The 19,526-nt window shown below is 45.4% G+C and overlaps 1 protein-coding gene across 6 annotated transcripts in view; it reads right to left on the bottom strand.

Annotated features, from left to right (window-relative positions):
- STRIP2 (striatin interacting protein 2) overlaps window positions 1-16,172 on the bottom strand; it is a 46,496-nt gene extending 30,324 nt beyond the window's left edge. For all 6 annotated transcript variants that reach the window (XM_042972017.1, XM_042972029.1, XM_042972024.1 and 3 more), the window contains exons 1-8: window positions 14,966-16,172; window positions 8,947-9,016; window positions 5,872-5,946; window positions 4,753-4,887; window positions 3,280-3,400; window positions 2,445-2,513; window positions 2,138-2,244; window positions 596-723 (exon numbers count right to left, since the gene is read on the bottom strand). In XM_042972017.1, the coding sequence (XP_042827951.1) occupies window positions 596-723; window positions 2,138-2,244; window positions 2,445-2,513; window positions 3,280-3,400; window positions 4,753-4,887; window positions 5,872-5,946; window positions 8,947-9,016; window positions 14,966-15,094 (834 nt within the window). In that variant the 5' untranslated portion in view covers window positions 15,095-16,172. The remainder of the gene's footprint in view (window positions 1-595; window positions 724-2,137; window positions 2,245-2,444; window positions 2,514-3,279; window positions 3,401-4,752; window positions 4,888-5,871; window positions 5,947-8,946; window positions 9,017-14,965) is intronic.
- Window positions 16,173-19,526: the final 3,354 nt, after the last annotated feature.

The following is a 19,526-nucleotide window of genomic DNA, read 5'->3' as shown; positions in this document are numbered from 1 at the left end:
AGGAGCACATCCAGATGCTATAAAGCCCCAGAGTCACTCAATTTTTTCTGCAGTCAAAAGGTAGTTCCCCGCTATGGAGCTTGCCCTGGAGGGTATGTTGTTCAACCAGTCCTGTGGAGTGGGTGCCAGAGATGAAGGATCAGATTTAATAATTAGCAACAAAGCTGTACCATACATTTATAAGGACTTCATTTTTTAAAAGCAAATCCTCTGTTTATCTGGATGGAGGGCAGGCACTAAGTCCCACATTTTATAGCTAGAAAAATAGAGGCACAGACAGTTGCCCGAGGTTCCTCAGTATCAGCAGAGGCTAGATCTCCCAACTCTCAACCAGTGTTCTTTGCATGAAATGTCAGCTCTATCATGGGAAGGTACAATGACACCCCAATTCATAGAGTGACATCTCCTGTCAGTCCAACAGAAATAGGTAACCTGCTCTGACACAGAGCATCTGATTCCTCTCCATTGGCTAACAGCTGCCTTATTCTGCCTAGCTCCAGCCTCCTGGGATCGGACTAGAAGAAACTGAGGTAGTGGCAGAGGGCACTGCTGGTTTGATGAGATGGGAGTGGGGGCAGGGGAATCAGTCACTCACCATGACTACCTTCCAGAGCAAAAGCAGGACCTTCTTTATGGGGAAGTGGGGAGCCAGGCCGCTGCAGAACTTGGTAACCATGGAGAAAAGCAGAAGGGCAAAAGGCTCCTCATTATGCATGGAGAAGCCTGGGGGAGAGGAGGGAGAAGAGTGAGGAAGTGAGGATGGGGTAGCTGTAACCCTGCTCCTGTGATCCTGAGTCTGGAAGCACAGAGGAAGGCTCTTAGCTCCCCCAAAGAATTCGAGTATTTGCTCCTTAGAAGGAGGCTTACAGGGTTCCCAGAGGGAAGGGGCAAGGAGGAAGGCCATGGAGGTAAAATGGCTTAGCTCCCAAGCTTGGGGACAGATACCAAACTAGAAGTAATAGTAATATAAAGATGTTGTTTTCTGGTCAAAGAATTCAATGTGTTTCATGGATCACAACTCACTTTTCCACATCAGTGGAAATTTTCTTTTCTTTTCTTTTCTTTTCTTTTCTTTTCTTTTCTTTTCTTTTCTTTTATTCTATTCTATTCTATTCTATTCTATTCTATTCTATTCTATTCTATTCTATTTTATTTATTTATTGAGAAAGAGAGCAAGTGACCAGGGGAGGGGCAGAGAGAGAGAGAGGGAGACAGAGGATTCAAAGAGGGCTCCTTGCTGAGAGTGGAGAGCTCGATATGGGGTTTGAACTCACAAACCATGAGATGATGACCCGAGCTGAAGTCAGATGCTTAACCAACGGAGCCACCCAGGTGTCCTTTAGTGAATATATTTTAAAAATCCTGCAGGCCTTCGTATCTTATCCCTGTCTGATGACATTACCAACTAACATTTTCAAGCTGATTCAACTTATTTTTTCATGTGAGATTGATGATGAAATGTGAGATGGATGGCTATCCCCATTTATAACCAAGGAAACCAAGGCACAGAAATGACACGTAATTGGTCCTAATTCATAGACACAAGGGCAGTCAAGCCAGGTCTTCATGCCTGCCACACAGTATCTCTGCCCTAAAAGAATGGATGCTAGGGACGCCTGGGTGGCTCAGTTGGTTAAGCATCCAACTCTTGATCTCGGTTCAAGTCTTGATCTCAGGGTTGTGAGTTCAAGCTCTGCGTTAGGCTCTGCTCCCTGTGAGGAGCCTACTTAAAAAAAAAAAAAATAGGAGCAACAAATGGCTCAGTTGGTTAAGTGCCTGACTCTTGGTTTCAGCTCAGATCATGATCTTGGAGTTCATGAGATCAAGCCCCACATTGGGCTCTGTGCTAACAGTGTGGATTCTCTCTCCCCCACTCTCTCTGCCCTTCCCCTGTGTGTACTCTCTCTTTCTCTCTCTCAAAATAAACATTTTTTAAAAAGTAAGAATAAAAGAATGGATGCCAATTCTGAAAAAGGAAGGAAGGAAGAATGGGAGGCAGGGAGGGAGGGAGGGAGTAAGTGAGGAAGGAAGGAAGGCAGGCAGGCTGGCAGGAAGGGGAGCTTTCTGTTTCTACTATGCAGATGCCCCTCCACTACCAGCACCTCATCCCCTTCCTTCCTCAAATGCCACTTCTTACTCAATTCAGTGCGGAAGGTCTCTCGTGCTGTCCTCCACCGGCAGGAGTCTGTCTCTCGCTCCAGGCGGATATTTTCCACCAATAGGTACATGACACTCAGCAGCACCCTGGGGTTATAGAAGGGTTACAAAAGGTTCCCAAAGCAGCTCCTAACCTGTAGTCAGAGACCTCGGGGAGGATTCGTGTGGGAGCTCAACCCAGTGGAATTAGCAACTATTAGTAATCTGGGTGTATCTGGGGAACTTGGGCAAAGGGTAACCCATTGCTGACCACCCCCTGTTCCAATCCCAGGGCCAGCTCCACTCACCTGAGCTCTGTGCTATCAGCAATGGAGATGGCTGGTTTCCGAAGAGCACTGCTACAGGCCTGGCTGTTGCTGCCGTGGGGAGGAGAGAGAGAAGCGGAACTCAGATATCCTCTTTACATCCTGCGTCCCCACTTATCATATACCCAAACCTGAGTACCTGCTATTCCCTGGCTATGTAGCTAAAAGAAACTGGTCTAAGGTAAATGAGCCCACAGAATTCCTCTGCCATCTCAGTAAATGCTTGTCTGCGGTAAAGATGGGCAAGGGCAAGGTCTGTGACAATCCCTCCTATAATCCACATTGTGCCTAGTACTGTGCTGGATACAAAGTAGATGCTAAGCAACCCTTTAAATTTGCCCTATTTAAACTCCTGGGTGATGGGCTTGAGATAAAATGAGGGATCACTATAGTGGCAGCAGCAACCAAGGCCATCTTTAGAGCTATGACCCACAAGGAAAGAACTGGGCACAGCAACAGAAATTGGTCCTGTTCCTCTTGGGTCATGTTCTCAGGTAGAACAGTCTCCTTCATGGATTTCACTTAGGCTGAGTTGAGAAGGTGTTTAGATACAAAGGGAACCTGCCCAGGATAGGGCCCTGAAGCCCAGGATTGAAGCTGTAAGTAGGGCAGAAGCTGTTGATGAGCCCAATCTCAGGGAGGAAGACAGCATATCAGAGAGCATGGCTGGAGAGGGGAACTATCAGTAAGCTTTGGACTGAAGTATGAATAGACCCTGCTCCCACAGAGGTCTCCATAGGGAGGGAATCAGCACAGGACATGAGGCACCCTTCAAGGAAGGGGGTTGTCTAGGCCAGCCCTCCCCTAGGCTTCTCACTCGATTTCCATGTGGAGTAGCTCCAGGAAGGCCGAGAAGGTCCCCATCTGATAGAGCAGGAAGCAGTTGTACCTGGACCAGTGTAGCACATCGACCTCTGAATCACATTCCCCAAAAGTGCCTAAAGGACCAGACAGTGCCATGGAATTGTACGTGAGAGTGGTATCCCAGTTCTTTCCACTCTTCCCCATGATCTTAAGACTATCTTTCAACACCTAGCCCGACAATTAGGCTGACAAAGGTAGGGCAAGGCCCTCCAGAACTTCCAGAGCCAGAACCTCCAGAACTTTGAATGAGCCAGTTTCAAAAGAGGAGAAGCAGTCTCCAGAGTCAGGTCCAATGTGCTTATCACTGGTCTGTCTTAAGTTTGAGTTCCCTGAGAAGCAGATCCAGAGAGAACGATTAAAATGCAAGTAGTTTATTTGGGAGATGATCCTAGTTGAGAAGTGGGGAAATGAGATAGGGAAGAGAAGGCAGCCAAGAGCTGAAACCCAGGTTGGGGGAAGCTCTGGGAAACAGTATATATTTTACACACCTCAGAATCCTCCCACCCAAGAAGAGTGAGGTAGTTGGGCTATTTACCCACTAACTCCTGTCAATCAGTGATCAGTGCTACATGAATTCCCTAGCACTTTCTGGTTACCCCATATAGGCTGCAGACAAAGCTTTCAGGTAAAAAGTTGAAGGTACTGGCAGTTGGAAGTTGGCCAGAGCACCAGACCCAAGAGAGATGGTTAGGCACCGCTTTTTTTGCTACAGTCTTCCCTTCACCATTCTCTTCCCTCTCCATTTATTATTTTCTTTTATAGTTTTTTAAGTTCCCAGCTAGTTGGTTCTGCCAACAGTCCTCTTATTATGATCTCAGGGCTTATTTTTACTATTCCAGCTAGGCTATCGCATTTCTCTTTCCAACACCTGGCTAATAGGTCTCTTCTGAGAAGATTTCCTCAGTTAATCCCACCGAGTTCTGATCATCTCCCAATTACCCACTGTATCCACTCCTGCTGCTATGCTGGCTTGAACCTTCTAAATGCAAATAAGAAATAATGCAGAGGGTCCACCATCTGTGACCCTGAGGTACTCCACTGCCTCCCCTCAGTGGAAGCCTGTGCCACAGCTGATGAAAGAAGCCTCCATGCTCGGCTGGTGGTGCATCATCAACTCTAGCCACACTGATTCGCTTGCTAAATCTCCACATGTGATCACAGCCCACATGAAGAAATAAACAACCCTATAAGAAATCTTGGCATGCCCGGTAAGATAAAGGCCAATTCCAAGGGATCCGGAATTGTACCCACCACCATCTCCTTAACCTCCTCATAAGCACCAGATCACTTCTAGCACTTGATAAGATCTGTCTTTGAGAGGCAGGGAACTTGCTTTTTCAGCCTGGCTTGCCTCATCCTAGTCCTGATAACAACATTTCTCTCCCTGGTTTTCAGCCATTTCAAGCTGGCAAAGGTGGTCACTTGCCTTGGGCCAGGTAGAGAACAGCCCGGGCCACCTTCAGTCGCCGCTCCCTACTGACCACCTCCAGTCGGTCTAGGAGTCCCATCACATAGGCCTTCTGAGCATCTTCCTCCAATTCCAGCCACTCCTTGCCCTGCACTGGGGACAGAAAACCATACAGATCCAGTGTCAGCTTCTGCTTCCCCTTCCTGGAAAGGCTCCTGATAGCATATCCATCTCTGATCCCAGCCCCCAACAAATTCTTCTCTTCAAAAGCTTTCCTTATTTAGCTGAGAAGATTCCACTAAGAGATTGGCAAAGTAAAGGACCCAAAAAGTTCTGGCTGAACCCACTCTGCAGCCTTATCTTCCTTCATATTCCCTCTATTCTCCACACACAATCTATTCCATCCTATCTCTGCCTTTTCAAGGAATTCTCTCTCTCTCCCTACCTATCCAATTCCTATTCATCATTATAGGTTCAATACTAAATTACCTCTTTTCCACTAATGCTCCAGCCAGCTCTGTCCCCCAAGAAACTTTTTACTTCTCTTATGATACTTACCATTTTTCCTCTTGGCCTCAGTTTTGTGATGTACACACCTCCACTCTGCCACTGGACTATAATCTCTTTGAAGATACTGCAAATTCACCTTCACCCCTGCCCCCCCGCATCTCCGGCACAAAAAAGTACTCACCACACATCTGTTGAATTGCAAATTGAATTCACTGACCAAGTAAGGAAATAGAGGTCTGAGAGGATTGCAGTGTGGGCACACGAAATATTATTAGATGTTATTAGGAGTGAGGCAGAGTTGGAGGCAGGGGTTGAATGTCAAGGTCAAGGACTACACTAGGCACAGGGTTTTACCAGGTAGCAGGGTACCTGCCCAGTCCCCATCCCTCGGCTCTCTGGGCCCTTTACATCAGTGAAAGGGACCCAGCTCAGGCTTCTCCTGCTTCCATCCATGGCCTCCCCAATTGAGATATAGGAAACTGTGTCCCGTATGAAAGGAGGAATAGAGAAATTATATGGTTATGGAGAGGATGAAGAAGGGTCATACTTTGTTTTGGGCTTTTCTAGATCAGGCTGGGATATCATGGAGGGAAAACCAGGTTTCTATTAATAAGAATCTGGGATCACCTTGAGTCTTGAAATCTTCTTCAAAGCACCTCCTGTTAGTGGTAAATTCCAGGTTTTCAGTGTAGCTATATAATTCTGTGGCAGAAAAGATAGGACAGAGTCACAAACATTCGGCAGACCCTTATAAAAGGGGCCTGAGGTGGAGAGGGTGGCATGAAAGAGCTAAAGCTTCCAACACATTCCTGTGTCCAATTCAATCCAGAGCCAACTTCCTCCCTTTCGGAGCAGTTAAAAATAGCCACTTGTGTCCCTGGGTGATTAAACCATCAAACCTGTCCTCCTCCTGCCAGCTGGCTGCTATAGCAAAGAAGGCAGTCTTCAACACTTGGTGAGGGCCAGGAGGGTTGGAGCAGAGAGGGCTAAATGTCATCACTCCTGCTTCTTAGGGCTGCAGCCCCTTCTGCTTGTCAACCCAGACTGAGACTATCCTGTCCCTAGGGAAGAGAAGGGCAACACGGTGCCTGAAATTTAGAGGCAAGCTCCTTGCGCTATTCAAGGAGCCAGAGCAAAGGCTGGAGAGTATGTGTTACATGGCCCTTTGGGGTTAAAGCCAGTTCATTCTCTCCCTACTGAGATTCCTCAAAGGGTACAGAAGTTTAGGTTCCTGCCCAAGGCCACGCAGGTAGAGACAGCATCGAACCACTTAGAAGTAGCTACTGTTGCCAAAGGGCTGCTTATGCCCAAGAAAATCTAACTTTATTAACAACAGCCTCTGAATACAAAATGCAGAGAGCTTGAGAAATAAAAATGCCATCTCCTACACACACACTCCGGGACATTATACCAGTACCTTCATCTTACAGAGGATGAAGAATTGAGGCTGAGAAGTCAATAGGTGACAGAACAGATTTCCTCAAAATTCTGTTGCCTGAGATCCTTGCTGGAAATTTAACTAGGTCACAGATAATTCACAAAGAGAAATTCACGTATGTTCTCGGTCTACTGGTTGAGAAACACCTTATCTGGGAAGCAGGGCTTTTGAGTCCTGAGTTCCAGAATCCTGGACTGATCAGAAGCAAATTCCAGCCCTGACTCTGATATTCTTCAGTGCTCAGTGGGCAGTGGGCATAGATGTTTTTAAAGAGCGCAGCATAAACCCAGTCAGAAAAGGGAGCAAGGCTGTTAGGTACTAAGCTTTTTGTTTATTTTTAAATTTTAGATCGTGAACGTTCATATACAGATATAGAATACATACAAGATACCTTTGTGTCTTCTACCTAGATTAAACAAATGTTTATACCTGTCATATTTGCTTCCGACATCTAAAGCCCCCCTCTCCTCCCATTCTATCTTATTCCCCTCTCTAGAGATAACCATTTTAACGAAATTGGTATGTATGCTTCACATGCCTATTTTTCTACTTTTACTACACACATATATACCTGTAAACAACATATGTTCTGTTTTGAAAGTGTTTATCCAAACAGGGTATTATATGTATTATTTTTTTTAAATCACTATTTAGTATATTTTTCAATAGTTTTTTACATGACAGTATGATGAACACATCTGTTTACTTAACTGACACTGTTCTCAATCAAGTGTGCAACTGGACTTCCCAGAAACATCTTTTAGGTTTGTGTGTTTAAGCTGTTTTCTGGATGCATGTGTAAGTTATTTTGTCACTGTTTCTTTCCCCACTCAACAATGTGCTTTTAATTTATTGATATTGATGGGGCGCCTGGGTGGCTCTGTCGGTTGAGCGTCTGACTTCGGCTCAGGTCATGATCTCACAGCTTGTGAGTTCGAGCCCCACGTTGGGCGCTGTGTTGACAGCTCAGAGCCTGGAGTCTGCTTCAGTATGTGTCTTCTCTCTCTCTGCCCCTCCCTTGCTCATGCTCTGTCTTTCTCTCTCTCAAGGATAAATAAAACATTAAAAATTTATTTAATTTATTGATATCGAAACATATTGACATAGATCAACTATTTTAACATCTATGCAGCAACCTACTATATTGATATACTACAGTTCATCCATTCCCCTAAGTTGTTTTAAATGTTTTCACAATGGCTATAATAAACATCTTCCTATGTGTTTTCTTGTGCCCAAGTGTTCTTTAAAAGGTACATCTAGAATCTAGATCATCTTATGATCTAGAATCATAAGATGTGTGCATTTTCAACTTTGCTAGATATGACCAAAGTGCTTTCCAATTTTATGCTCTGCTCTCTCATGCCAGTCAGTGTATAAAAGTACTCATTTCTCTGCACCCTCGCCAACTTCAGGCTTTTAAGTTTTGCAATCTGATGAATGTGAAATATCTCATTATTTTAATTTGCTTTTCCTCATTTACTAATGCAGTTGAACATCTTTTCATATATTTATTGACCATATGGTTTTCTATTCTCTGAATTCCTATTCATATTCTTTGACTACTTGTCTTTTCCTCTCTTCTCTCTCGATACACACACATACACATGCATACATATATGAAATATATTTATTTATATGTATTATTAGGAATGCTCATCCTTTGTCGGTTATTAAACTCAGCTATTTCTGTCACTCATCACAAAATTTATTCCCTGTGCTTATTCACAAGAACTTCTTTAAAATTGCTTGTCTCTTTTCTCTGAAAAAGCACGTCTCAAAGTGTCACTTCCATGTGACAGAATATTCAATTTTCACACCATCTCCACCCAAAGCTCGTTTATTAATAACTGGTATTAATAGCATGTGTAACGTGGAGGCTCTTAATGTGAGGGGATCACACTTAGCCTAAGCTAAAAATTCAGACAGACAGAAAGGGAGAGGGTGGCAGAAAGAAGGGGGCACGCATGCAAAGATACGAGAAACAAGGGGAGTGGGGAAAAGACGGAAAGAAAAAGGATTTGAGAGTGCACCAAAAGAGAATAAAGAAGGGTAAGCAGAAAAGAGTGATAGAATGAAAGTGGAGAATACTGTAGCCAAAGGAGAAATCACAGGAAGAAATGTAAAAGCGAAGATATTTACCGCTGGAGGTTGGAGACAGACGGGAATGTGGAAAACAGATAAGCTGCCAGGAGAGATCACAGGCCCAGGCCCTCTCCTCGTGGCCATCCTTCCCCTCTCCACAGCCCATCTCTACCTCGTACCTGACAACTCTGCTGCGTGCCCATCTGCATCTCCATACTCAAATTCCAGAGTGGGGCAGTCCACAGAGCCCTGTAATGGAGAAGTCTTTGCAGTAACTTGGGAAGAGAGATGAAAAAGGAAATTATACTCTCATTTAATCTTCTTCCTCTCCTGAAGTCCAACATTAGATCAGGGAGGCAGCGAGGAGAGTCCCTTCTGGGCCTCTAATCCAAGAAGTACCCTCCTCCAAGCCAAAATACTAGGCTCAGTGCAGGGCGGGGCTGAAGATTCCTACATAGAATCAGAAACTCTGAGTAAAGGGTTAGGATCGTGAACAGATATGAAAGCTATGAAATCTGTGCCTGTATCTGACCTACATAAACACAGAGCAGAAGAGCATCTAGCTGATCTCTAGAAAAATGAGATGGACAAAAACAAAAGAGGTGAGCTGGATTCTAATTTTAGCCCACTGTCATTAGCCCACTGTATGATTTTGGCAGATCTCGTTCTTTGGATCATAGTTCCTCATTTATAAAAGGAGGTCCCTCAGCTGTATGTTCCACAACTTCAGGATTTTCAAATAAGGTAGTATTTCTACTCCACATTATATTAAAGCTAGATTTCATATGCTGCTGTAGGTATAATGTTATAATCCTATATAAAAAATATTTTAATGTAATCCCATACCCTAACCTCTCTAAGCATTTTGGAGTATTTCCTACCAGTATACATTAATATATATAAGTTAAAATTTTTTGAATCTCAAAAAAAATATCATTTTGAATCTCATCCATCACATATGGCAATCTTAAACAAGTTACTTAATCTCCCTGTGCCTCAGTGTGGTATAAAAAATGTATTTGGTTTTTGCCCTCGGTTCCAGGCACAGAGCTCCTAAATCCTCCTAAAACCTCCTGATAGGAGTGTCTATAATTTAAAAGCCCCTGTCAACAATACTAAGAGTTTATGCTAGTGAGGTGATCGCTGGTGAGCCTTTCAGAGTTTCAAAGGAAGGACTGGCCCCATCTCCAGAGAGGGGAGGAGGCTGAAGATGAAGTTCAACTACCGACCAATGGTTTAATCAACCAACTGAGCCAGCCCCTATGCCAATGGTTTAAACAACCATGCCTAGGTAATGAAACCCCATGTAAAAGCCCTGAAACAATGGGGTTTGGGCACACCAAAGTGCTAGGAGGGTGATACCCAGAGGGCGTGGAAGCTCTGCACCATCCTACCCCCACATCTTGTCTTTGCCTCTCCTCATTCTTGAATTGCATCCTTTATATTAAAATTGTAATCATAAGCAGAGCAGTTTTGTTGTTTTTTTTTTAATTCTGTGAGTCATTGTTGCAAATTATGGAATCAGGAGATGGCAGCGGGTGGGTTGGGTGGGGGTGGTCATGGAACCTCTGAGTTTGCAGTTGGCCAGGTATAGTGGTTGTAGCCCGGGGGCCCCAGGTGTGGCTGGCATCTGAAGTAGGGACAGTCTTACGGAACCGAGCCTTTAACTTGTGAGGTTTGTGCTAACTACAGATAGTATCAGAACTGAACTGGTGTCAGGGAATTATTGGAAAATGACATGCTCAGTTTTCTCATCTGTAAAATGAGGATAATTCATAGGGTCATTATAAGCACTAGATGAATTAATAGAGGAAAAAGCACTTAGCACACTACCTAGCACTTGGTAGCACTATGTAGGTGGTTATACTACTTAGGATTTTATTTACTGTACTTACAATATTAATATTATATTATTAGGCATTTTTATATTACATATATAAATAATATATAATATATAATAATACAATATTATATTAATATTATATTAAAAGGCATTTTCTCATATTATGACTATCATTTTAAACAGCTAAGTGTACAGCAAAGTGGGCAGATAACTAACCAGTTTACTTAACCAGTTCTCTATTGTTTTGTTTTGTTTTTTATTTTTTTTTTTTTAATGTTCATCTATTTTTGAGACAGAGACAGACTGAGCAAGAACAGGGGAGGGTCAGAGAGAGGGAGACACAGAATCTGAAGCAGGCTCCAGGCTCTGACCTGTTACCACAGAGCCCGACATGGGGCTCGAACTCACAGACCATGAGATCACGACCTGAGCCGAAGTTGGAGGCTCAACCGACTGAGCCACCCAGGCGCCCCAACCAGTTCTCTATTGTTGACCATATAAGTTGTTTTTAATTTTTCTTTACTATAAACATAAAGTTGTAATACACCTATAAATTTTTTCATATTTAGGATCTTTCCTAAGGATAGATTCGTTTTTTGTTTTCCAAAACCACTTTATCAATTTACATTGCCAACAATGCAAATCATGTTTAAATCCATTATTGCAAATATTTCCAAATACTTCTGGGTTACAGAAACCAGTCAGAAAAAAAAAAAGGTGGAGGGTGGGAATGACATTAGGTAGTTGAGGTTTTATTCTGATTAACAGAGACTTAAAAACCTTTTTAAAATATATATTTCAAAAAAGAACAGTTTAATATCCCAAAATGAGGACACAATTTTAGAATAAAAGAGTTATTAAAAGTAATGTTTTTCGAAGTTTTTTGCTTGTAAATCAAAGAATAAATAAATTTTACATGTTCCAACACACACACAAAACCAGAACAAAAGTTTTAAAAATTAATACCATTACTATGTGATTTAGATTTTATTATTCTATTTCTTTTAAAAAATGTTGGTCTCAACTCACAGTTTGAAAAATACTGTTTTAAATTGCATACATCCTGCGGTGGGGCCCAGGGCCAGCATCCCAATGACAAGATGTTGCATGTCCCCTGCTATGATGTGATAAGAAGGGCAGTCACCACTCTGGTCTTCCACCTGAAAGCCCAAAACCTTGCCTTATGTCAGACAGACTCTGGATGAGGTTCACTGAGAAATTCTCACAGCCCAGAGGAGGTTCAGAAGAACTGCTATGGGTGAGGCAGGGGCTGGCCAGGCCAGACCAGGCCTGAGAAGAACTCCCAAGGAACAGAGCCTTGCATGAGTCAATGGACCAGTGCTGCTTCCATGGTTTGGCTAAGGCACTGTGGAAACCTGAAAGGCTGGCATCAGGGGAAACTGAGCGAGGGGTACAGGAACCCTCTATACCACCTCTGCAACTTTTCTATAAACCTAAAATCCCTCCAAAGTAAAAAGTTTAGTCTAAATAAATACATAAATCACATACGTCCTTATTTTATTTATTTATTTAGTAAGCTCTTCACCCAACATGTGGCTTAAACTCATGACTCTGAGATCAAGATTTGCATGTTCTACCAACAGAGCTTGCCAGATGCCCCAAATTGAACACACTCTTTAAATTTATTGCATTGAACTACATTTTATGAAAAACTTACTTCAATGCCCTGAATTTTCCTCCTCTTGCCACAAACCAGTAAAATTTTGTCAAGGAATTTGGGAACCAATTAAACCAGGGAATCTGGCTGAAAGAGGCCTGAGGTGACTCATTTGGTTAAGAGCTTTCTTTTTCTTTTAAATTTTTAAAAATGTTTATTTATTTACTTATTTATTTTGAGAGAGAGCTTGGGCACAGGTGGGGAGGGACAGAGAGAGAGGGAGAGGGGCAGAGAGAGGGACAGAATCCCAAGCAGGCTCCTTTCTGTCAGTGTAGAGGCTGGGCTCAATCTCTCAGACCATGAGATCATGACATGAGTGGATATCAAGAGTCAGACGCTTAACTGACTGAGCCACCCAGGCACCCCAAGAATCTTCTTATTAAGCAAACAATTATCCTCTAGCTTCCTATTTTCGTTGGGATGTTCATACACTAAACCGTTGGGAGAGGGTAGGTCAACCAGTGTCCCCTACAGGCACAGTGATGGATGGGGAGGCTCTCTTGAATTGTGCCAACAGTAACTCTCTTCCAGTAATCCTTTAGAAGCCCAAGGTGGTGGTTGGGGGGGGGGGGGGTGCGGATAATCCATCTCCCCCGAGGACTGTCTCTCACAGGAAAGCAAAAGGAGGGAAGGAAGGAAAGGCAGATAGTCATGTGAGTCTGGGAATGTACTGACAGGTAAAAAGCAGCTTTCCTGCTGCAGTGGAAGGTGGAGGAAAGCTAATCTTTCCAGCCAGCCTTTTGGCAGGCAATGAGCCCAGATGGAGAGGATCACTGCAGTTGTCCGTTTCCGTGCATAAAAAGTACAGCTGCAGACAACCAGGAGGTAAAACTGTGGGGCAGGTGGAAAGCTCTGAGTCTCTGGATACTGGACTCAGTGGCAAAAGGAAAGTACTATCAGAGTCCTTTCCCTGATGGGAGACTTGATAGGCAGGGAAAAGCCCTCCTACGTCAGGAGTTTTAATTCTCCCAAAGAACATATCATTCTGAAACTGATTATTTTATTTACTTGCATATTGTCTCTCCACCCTGGCTAGAATGTTTGCGCCACAGAAAAAGACCTTGTCTTGTTCCCTATTGTATCCCTAGCATCTAAACAGTGCTGGGCATGTAGAAAGGACTCAATAATTTTTGAAATAATGAATGGCCCACCCTCTTCTCCCAAAAAAAAAAAAAACATTTAAGCGAAAACAATGTCGCCTTGGGGGAAGGAGGTACAGGGTGTTCTAAAAGGCCAGATTCATAGTGAGGCAGGGAGGGAGGTGATGTGGACAGAACCCTCATCTAGCCAGACAGCAGAGCTGAGCTCTGTCTCTGAAAGGGGGTGTGATTTTGGACTAGTCTTTTCATCTCCACTTCTCTCTTTTAAAAAATGGGAGGGATTCCTACTTTTCTGTATCAAAATGAAAAACCTACATGAAATCCCTCTGGAAACTGCGAGGTACTATTCAAATGGTAAACCGACTGGGACAAGAAAGACCTGGCTTCTAGTACCAGGTCTGGCCCTATGAGCTACTCTGTACTGACCAATTACATGGCCTGTGCCTGCACTGAATTAAACATCTGACATCCAATTATCTCATTTGACTTTATCTCAACCTTCTGAGGTAGGTAGCATTAACCTCATTTACAGAAAGAAGGAACTGGAGCTCAGAGAGGCTTGGCAATTTGCCAAAAGTCACACAGAGTAAGTGATAGGGCTAGGATTCAAAACCTGGTCTGGATGACCCCAAAGCTCGGTGCTCGTGGCCACTATGCCAGATGCAGGATCTTGGGCAAGTGACTTCTGTCTCTTACTTCTGGACGAGAAAGGGCTAAAGCAGATGATCTCTACAGTCCCTTTCACACCTGACGTTTTGGGGTCTATCCTCCTGATCCCCACTCAGATCCAATTCTACTCTTGGCTAGTTAATGGACACTGGCTGCATGAGGCAGTCGGAGACTAATAATTCACGCCTTTCATCCTCCCAGTTAGAATTCCTTTTCAGAAGACGAGGAGGTAACCCAAACATTCATATTCCTATCTGTGGGTTTGTATCCTGAGCAGTTCCATCCACTCCCTCCGGTACAGCCCGGGCCTGAAGCCTCTCGTTGACCCTTACGGGTAGGGGTCCTGATGTCCGTGGAAGGCACTCCCTAAACAGCCTGCCAACACACGGGGGAAGGGGCCGCGCAGAAGTCACTCGGCACATCTGGATCTGCTCGCTGGCCCAGGGGTTGGGAGCTCGGCTGCCCCCCACGCCGGCCCGTCTCCACTGCGGCGGAGCTCTGGCCCCTCACCCCTTCAGGCCAGTCGCTGAACCTCTCCGTTCAGCGGAAAACCTTTAGATTTTCTTCCCGTAAATCTAAAACACGAATCCCCACTTCAAGGGGCTGCAGAGACTAAGTGCGATCAATATTTGAAAAGTATCAGGTATGGTCTCGATCGCGCTACATCTTCGCGTCCCCGGAGGAGAGGCCAGAAGGCTAAGAAGCCCCCGACCAGGAGACAGGCAGAGAGGGGTCAGGGGCTGCACAGCCCAGGCTGCGGCAGACCCCGCAGACGCCCGCTCCGAGGGGCGGCCCCGAACGCGCCGGGGGCTCCGGAAGGGCAGGGGGACCGGGCCGAATCACCTCAGCCACGGCTTCCCGCCCGCGGGCGTCTCCCGGCCCCAACTGAAGCTCTCCGGGCTCCTCACCTCCGACTCCCGCCGCTGGCTTCTGAACGCTTCCCGGCCCTTGGGTGCCGTCTGCTTCCCTTTGCCGCCGCCGTTGCCGTTGCCATTGGTGGACGCGCTTCCGGCCCCGGGCGCCGCGGGGTCCTCCATGCCACCCTACTCGGCGGCTACCTCAGCCCCTCCGCGATCTCTGCCCGGGGCGACCCCGCCGCCGCGCGCTGGGATCCAGGCTCCGCCCTCTCCGCAACTATTGGCTGCGGCCGCGCTCCGCAGCCCCGCCCCGCATCGCGATTGGCTGTTCGGCCGTTCCGAGCGGGACTCGGAGGAGGGGGGGCTCATTTACGGGACGTCCCCCCTCCTATTTTTTTTAAGTCTTGCCGCGTTGCTGGTAGCTTTAGGCTCGGGGGTAGGCTCTCGGCATTACTTCCCGGATTCTGGGCCTAGAGGTTTGGCGGGTTATCTTTTTGCTTCTCGCTCAGCACTCACCCGCTCCCAAATAGCGACCTTTTCGGGGAGCTCTAGTCTCCGCCTCCTGCTCCACTGCAGTCTCGGTTTCCCCATTACCACAGATGTCCTATCCTAGCTCCCGCATGACGCCCCTAGTCCCGATTCAATCGCAGGGGAGGCATGGCACCGCCGGGTGGTCAGGGACACCGAAGGCAACGAGAGATTCGCCCTCTCAGATTTCTCGAGAACTTATCCCGCCTGGAGTGAGGGCTCGACTGGGAGATGGTGGGTTGAGGGGTGGGATGGGGCATTTTCACTTCAGTGAAAATCCCTGGTGCCCTTCAGGGCTGCTTCTGGTCATCTGCCTTTCTTTTGTGAAGTAGGGCACCTTCCTCAAGTGTGAGCTAGGGAGAAACGTTGAATGGAGAGCAAACCCCCGTATGCTCCCTAGCACTTTCCTTCCTTCCTCTAAGATCCCTCCTGAGGGCTTGATACAAAGGAAGCTCTCTGGTCAGCCAATTATCTAAAACGCTGTTGACAGTAAATAGTCCCCAAAAAGCAGCCTGAGGGGAATGGGTGGGATCAAAAGGATGGGATTGAGGGAATTGTTGAACTGCCACTTTGTTCTAGGCCTTGCACTAGAAACTTTCCAGATATCTTATGCTACTTCTCTCTGACAGGTTGTTTCCACTAACCCTGTATTACGGTTGAGAAAACCAGGACTCAGAGATTACTCCTCGCAGTTCCCAAGGTGTTCCATCTTGTCTAAGTGTATTTGCTGTTCTTTCTGGAAAAAAAACTTTCTGCTCTTCTTCTTGGCTAGCTTCTATTGTCCCATAAAGATTCTATTTCATTATTACCTCCTCTTCCAGAAAGCCATCCTTTTGACCGTTCTCAACCCGCTCCGGCTGGGTGGGTGTCATGCCAAGTCTGCTTGGATTCAAAACTCTTCTATTTTCTTTCTTTTTAAAATTTTTTTATGTCTTTATTTTATTTTGAGAGAGAGACAGAGTGCGAGTGGGGGGAGGAGCAGAGAGAGAGGGAGACACAGAATCTGAAACAGGCTCCAGGCTCTGAGCTGTCAGCACAGAGCCGGACGGCGGGGCTCGAACTCACAAACTGTGAAGTCATGACCTGAGCCGAAGTCGAATGCTTAGCCAACTGAGCCACCCAGGCGCCCCTCTTATATTTTCTACTATATCCCCAAAGTAAGAGGCTCAAAGGAATGGCTGCTCCCCCTTCCTGTATCTTATGGACAGCTCTGTCCCTTTCTTAACCGTATGTCTCCCTCAGAATTTACTCTGCTAGTCGGTAGGTGATGGATGAAGGCAGAGTTGAGAGTGAGAACTCCTTGGAGCTTTCTCAGTTACTTTCTCTTCTGTCCCCAACATCTCCTTACGGTACTCATGTACTGTACTTCCCTTTCCTCTCCCATTCCCACCAACGTGGATAGAAGTTTCTTGAGAGTAGGGCCAAGTTTTGTTCATTTTGTATACCTCATATATGTACGTTTAGCACAAGATTTCTGTAATAGGGACTGAAAAACTTGTGGTGGGGAGCTGTTCCATGCATTGTAGGATGTTTAGCAGAATCCCTGGCCTCTCCATAGTAGATGCCTGTAGTACCCTCCCCCAAGTTGTGACCACCAAAAGTGTCTCCAGGTATGGCAAAAATGTTTCCTGAGGGGCAATATCTTCTGCAGTTGAGACCTACTGGCTTAACAGAATTGAAATGACCCGAATTTCCAAGAAAGTTCATGGCTCGAGGCCTCAACTATTTGATTTTGGAATTTTCTTTTTGGGTATAATTTGTTAAACTCTAAAAGAGTCACACTCTGCTTTAAAATTCACAACCCACGCCTAGCTCATCACTGCTGCAGTGTGGTAAAGCCGCCACTGCACAACCCATTAGGGTTTCTTAATAAAAGAATTAATTATTCTATCTTCCTACTCCCAATTCCTGTCCTCCTAAGCAGTCAGAGTTCTAGGATTGATAGGCCCAGAGCTTCATCGTCTCTTTTGTGAGCTTAGTCAATCATCAGGATCCCCAAACAGTCAGTGGTGGCCAATTTTGAGGCTTTCTTCCTTTTCCAGTGTATACCTTGGGCGAAAGAACAAAGCCTCAAGCTGGCTTCAGTGGGGAGGACTGAGGATACCTCTCAAGTCCTCTCTGGCCTCTATGCAAAGCTAATTGCTAAGCCTAGAGCTCCGTCTGGCTTCACTTTCAGAGAAGGGGTTTGAAAAATGGGTGTTATGGAGATTGCAAAGGATCAACACAAGAGACCTCAATCCATTATCTTCTCTACACCCTGTGGAATGGGAGACAGTGAAGATCGGACATCTGTCTGCTCATTATAGTCCCACTTTCAGAACTGGTCATAAGGAAGAAGGTATCTGGAAACAACTCCTGGAAGAAGTTGACAAGAAACCATGGATGAACTGAAAACTTTGAAATTATAGGCCATGGACTTGGTACACACTGAACTTCTTTTAGCTTATTTGTCAGCAAAGATGTGCTAGCCGTCAATACCATTGACCACAGAGGCATCCATACATACACCTGAGGGCTCATCAGTCAGGGGCTGGTCTACAAGTGTTTCTATCTTGCAGAGATGGCTCCCGTGCTGAATTATTTTTAAATCAACACTACCACTTTTCCTTGTCCCCAAACTCAGGCATTTGGGGGCTCCTGGCAGAGGTATAAATAGGTATAATTCCAAGGACTGAACATATTCCTTTCCCCATGTAAGCATGGAGGTCAGATACTTGACAAAATAGACAGCACCTGTTATAGAACTTAAAAATAAGATGTAGAGGGGTGCCTGGGTGGCTCAGTCAGTTAAGCATCCGACTTCGGCTCAGGTCACAATCCCATGGTTCGTGGGTTCGAGCCCTGTGTCTGGCTCTGTGCTAACAGCTCAGAGCCTAGAGCCTGCTTTGGATTCTGTGTCCCTCTCTCTCTGGCCCTCCCCCTGCTCACGCTCTGTCTCTCTCTCAAAAATAAACAAACACTTAAAAAAACATAAGGTGCAGAAAGTCTTACAGTATCTAATTTTTTAGGGCATTGGGCAGCCGGAATGATGTGGTAGAAAAAAGACAGAATATCTTCCTCTCCCATCAATGCTGCACATGAAGGTGTAACGAGGCAACAGGGGATTTAGGACCCTTAGACTGAGATAAGAAACTGATGTTTGTGTAGCACGGTGTGTGCCAGATTTTTAAGCAGCATTTTAAAAATTAAATCAGATCTTTAAGTCCTGACCCCAGGAGATAAGCATTACCCATTTCAAAGGCAAGAAAACCAAGGCTCTGAGTCATTATATCGTATTGGTCAAATTATACAACTTGTAAATGGAAGAGCTAGGCAAGTGAGCCTGACTTAAGAGGTCCAGTCTCTTTCCACAGGACCACAGGCTAGAGAAATTGCACAGCAGTGCATAGTCAGGGCTTACCCCGTGAGTCTGAAACTGAGACCCAGGCACCCATGCTCCCATCTTTCACAGAAGAGGAGCCAAGCCCTGCTGTAGGGGGGTGAAACCTGCCAGTGGCTCATAGGTTTCATTGCTGGCCCCTGCATTCTCCTTCGCAACTGGAGTGGCACCAGCTTTGAGCCATTACCAACTACCCAAACTGTTTTAGCCCTTAGTTTAGGTAAACACGAGTCAAAGTAGCAGAAGATTCTAAGAGGGAAGAAAACATCTTGCATACAGGAAGAACTAGTTTAATTTGTCAACTAAGAGAGGTGGCTATTAGAAAACTGGCTCAAAAATGGCCACTCTACTGGTAGTTGAGGAAGAAGAGGAAGTTGGATTCGCCCTTTAGTTTCTGATTTAGTCAGGCAAAAGCTGATCTGGAAACAAATCTCTGTCAGAGTAATTTATTTCTTCCCTTTGGTTGGATGTAGTCAAGTTCTGGGTGTCAGGACCCTTTAATCCCAAACCATGGATGCTGGCATCTTGTGTTGTCCAGCTAAGGGCAGAACACAGAGGGCTTGGGGGATCTAGAACCACACTCTATTTTCTCTATACTTTTCAACTCCCGGGGGTGATGGTTTTGAGAAAGCAGGTTCTTTACACACATAGCAGGGGGTGGGTTGGGGGAAAGATATTAGTGGAATGGCCTACCATGGAATAAGG

This window comes from Panthera tigris, chromosome A2, assembly GCF_018350195.1.
Source record: "Panthera tigris isolate Pti1 chromosome A2, P.tigris_Pti1_mat1.1, whole genome shotgun sequence".
Lineage (NCBI taxonomy): Eukaryota > Metazoa > Chordata > Mammalia > Carnivora > Felidae > Panthera > Panthera tigris.
Note: the sequence above shows the minus strand (reverse complement) of the source record. Positions and strands in the feature narration are given on the sequence as shown.